The sequence below is a fragment of the Eufriesea mexicana genome, unplaced genomic scaffold (assembly GCF_001483705.2).
Source record: "Eufriesea mexicana isolate 0111107269 unplaced genomic scaffold, ASM148370v2 scaffold17514, whole genome shotgun sequence".
Lineage (NCBI taxonomy): Eukaryota > Metazoa > Arthropoda > Insecta > Hymenoptera > Apidae > Eufriesea > Eufriesea mexicana.
Window position 1 is genome coordinate 184,980 of NW_016924843.1, and position 2,798 is coordinate 187,777.

The window sequence follows — 2,798 nt, forward strand, 5'->3', positions numbered from 1 at the left end:
ATATTATATTATATTATACTTTTTTCGTTCATTCGTTCGTTTAAAAATCTGAAAGAAATCTATTATTTGATACATTGTTAACAAGTTTTCTTTTTTCGGTGTTGGGACACCGCAGAGAGTAGAAATAGTTGAACGAAACACAAATTTATACACACACCTACACCTACACACGACTACACGCACACACACCTACACACGACTACACACACACACGTACACCTACACACGACTACACACACACATACACCTACACACGACTACACACACACATACACCTACACACGATACACCATAGACATACCCATAACTCTTTGGGGATATATTCGAACACCGTTCACGCAGTCGAGCAGAACCAATGCAAACGAAGTTTCACGAATCGTTCGTAGGAACAATGCGTCATACTATCCCTCCGTATCTATTCTAAAGTAATAAAACAGGAGCAAAGGAGGAAAAGGAACACGCTCGCCGATTCGCATAATCGTCTACGAAAATCCCCATAAGTGTGATTAGCTGGAAATTAGAGATACGTGTCGACAACGTCGAGCAAAATGAACTCCGACAACGCCCCCTGTACAGCGCACCTATGTCACCTGGCTTAGAGTAGATACATAGGAATCGGTGTTCTTACTGTCACAATTGCGACCGGCCTGTCTCTTCCTTTTTCTGCGATGCTCCCGAAATATTCGTTGCGAGAACCTTCGAACGGATACCGAACGGAAAGCAGTATTTTGGTCTTCCGCATCGGTGTTATGAGAGCAAATGAGCGTGGATGTTAGCGGTGTGTATGTCTCGGAATGATGCTGATGGTTGTCAGAGATCTATTTAAAAGATTATATATAAAGAGAGATATATTACGCGAGAGGGAGCGTGCAGCCGCGTGCGATTTCTTTCACGCGACTCCGGAGAGACTCTCCCGAGCTTCTCTCTTGCAGACCAAGCTCGTACTCGTAGTCGGTATTTAAATGGAGAAAAAAGCAACAAGAAAAATGTGAAAAAAAAGGATATATATATATATATGTATATATATATATATATGTGTGTGTAATAACGAAACTGCGTAAGCGTAATGGAAGAACAGCGACACCTCTCAGCTAGGGCACGACATTTGTATTCGCGCACAATCCTGTTTCTTGCGTCCAATTAATCATTGTTATATAGACAACATTCGCTATATTGATATTATGCATACGAGAAAGAGAAGCACACTGATTTCCAGCGAGAGAGAGAAAGAGAGAGGGGGGCGGGGGAAGAAAAAGAAATGGCCAATATTTGACATAGTTGCGAATAAATTGTGTACGAATTTGCGATTCGTGTTGGTGATCTGCGTACATGTGATCGATATTTATGGGGGAAAATAGGGGAAAAAGAAAAATGGGCATCGTATGCAATTCGTCGGTGGAGGATTGTTTCTATTTTGTGAAAAAGACAAGGTTACGTTTATGCGGCACGCACCGATGGGTCTTAAAGGGAAAAGGAAAAAATGAAAAAAACAAAAAAAAAACAAAAAAAAAAAAATAACGACGAAGAAATTTCTAGAAATCCACGTGTGTGCAAAAGCAATCGAGAATGGTCGCACTTTCTTCTTTCTACTCTTTTTTTTTTTTTCTTTTTTTTCCTCTTTTTATTTTTCTTTTCTTCACTTTCCATGCATTGTGACTACCCTTACTTCTTACGTTTTAGTTTTATACCATTATTGTAATAGCTCTAATATTATTGATAATTATAATTATTACTGTCATCGTCAAGTAACGTTTATTTTATTTTTAATTTTAACATCGGGTAACTAGTTAGCGCGGTAAGGTGCGTTAGGCTTTAATGGAAACCACACAGTAACACGTTGTGAAACACGCGATAGCCGGACAAATGCGAGTCTATTTGTATTTTTCGTAATGCGGATATTTTATTCGAGCGTTGGAATGCTATAGCTTGCGACAATTAACGCGGCAATTAACGCGACGCCTTTCTAATACACGTTTCCACTTTTATTCGTTTCAAGTTGAGCGCAACGATGATACGCGATATACGTGTGTGTATATATATGTGTATATACATATGTATATGTATATTGTCACGGTGTTCTGGCGGATAGACTTATTTATATTTACCATAGTTGAATCTATAAATTTTATTCGCGTGTTGGCGGGCGAGTAGGCTACACTTCGCGTGATCGATGGAAATGTTCTGTCTGTTCTCCCTGTCTATTGCCAGAACGTCCATTGCGAACCTTTTTGTCACCTGCGAATGAAATTCGCGGTTTAATATCAACCTATGGAGAGGAACAGCGCGCGAGAACCCAGGCGTCTTGAATAAGGAACACACGCACACATACACAGATACACACACGTGTCCACCTGCATTATTCTTCTTACTTACACGTTCTTATTAACACTTTAAAGATGGAGATAATGCAAGTGAGCTTTAGATAATTCACCGTCACCGTAATGTTATTGCGATATACAAGCGTGTGTATGTTTATATACATATGCGTATGTATGTATGTGTATGTATATATACGTATATATATATTGTACCAGTAATGGCACTTTTATTTGCACTCGATCATGGAAGCACAGCACTATTGTTTTCGATAGAAGAAAGAAGCGGTACATAATTCTGTTATTAACATTAAACGTAACGAGACGAACACACATTCTTGCAGTACGTTGACGAGCTACGAATGTTTAATAATTAATCGTAGGTCTTTGCAATAGAGGGAAAGAAATTGCGAGAACTATTAAGATATATAGACGTTGCGAATACAGAAAAAAAATCTATTATATATTATATATAAATACTAT

General features: G+C 38.6%; 1 protein-coding gene across 1 annotated transcript in view; it reads left to right on the forward strand.

Annotated features, from left to right (window-relative positions):
• The first annotated feature begins 2,536 nt into the window (after positions 1-2,536).
• The window catches only part of LOC108554147 (uncharacterized), a 6,257-nt gene continuing 5,995 nt past the window's right edge, over positions 2,537-2,798 (forward strand). Inside the window, exon 1 of the mRNA XM_017909322.1 lies at positions 2,537-2,603. Within this exon, the coding sequence (XP_017764811.1) occupies positions 2,537-2,603 (67 nt within the window). The remainder of the gene's footprint in view (positions 2,604-2,798) is intronic.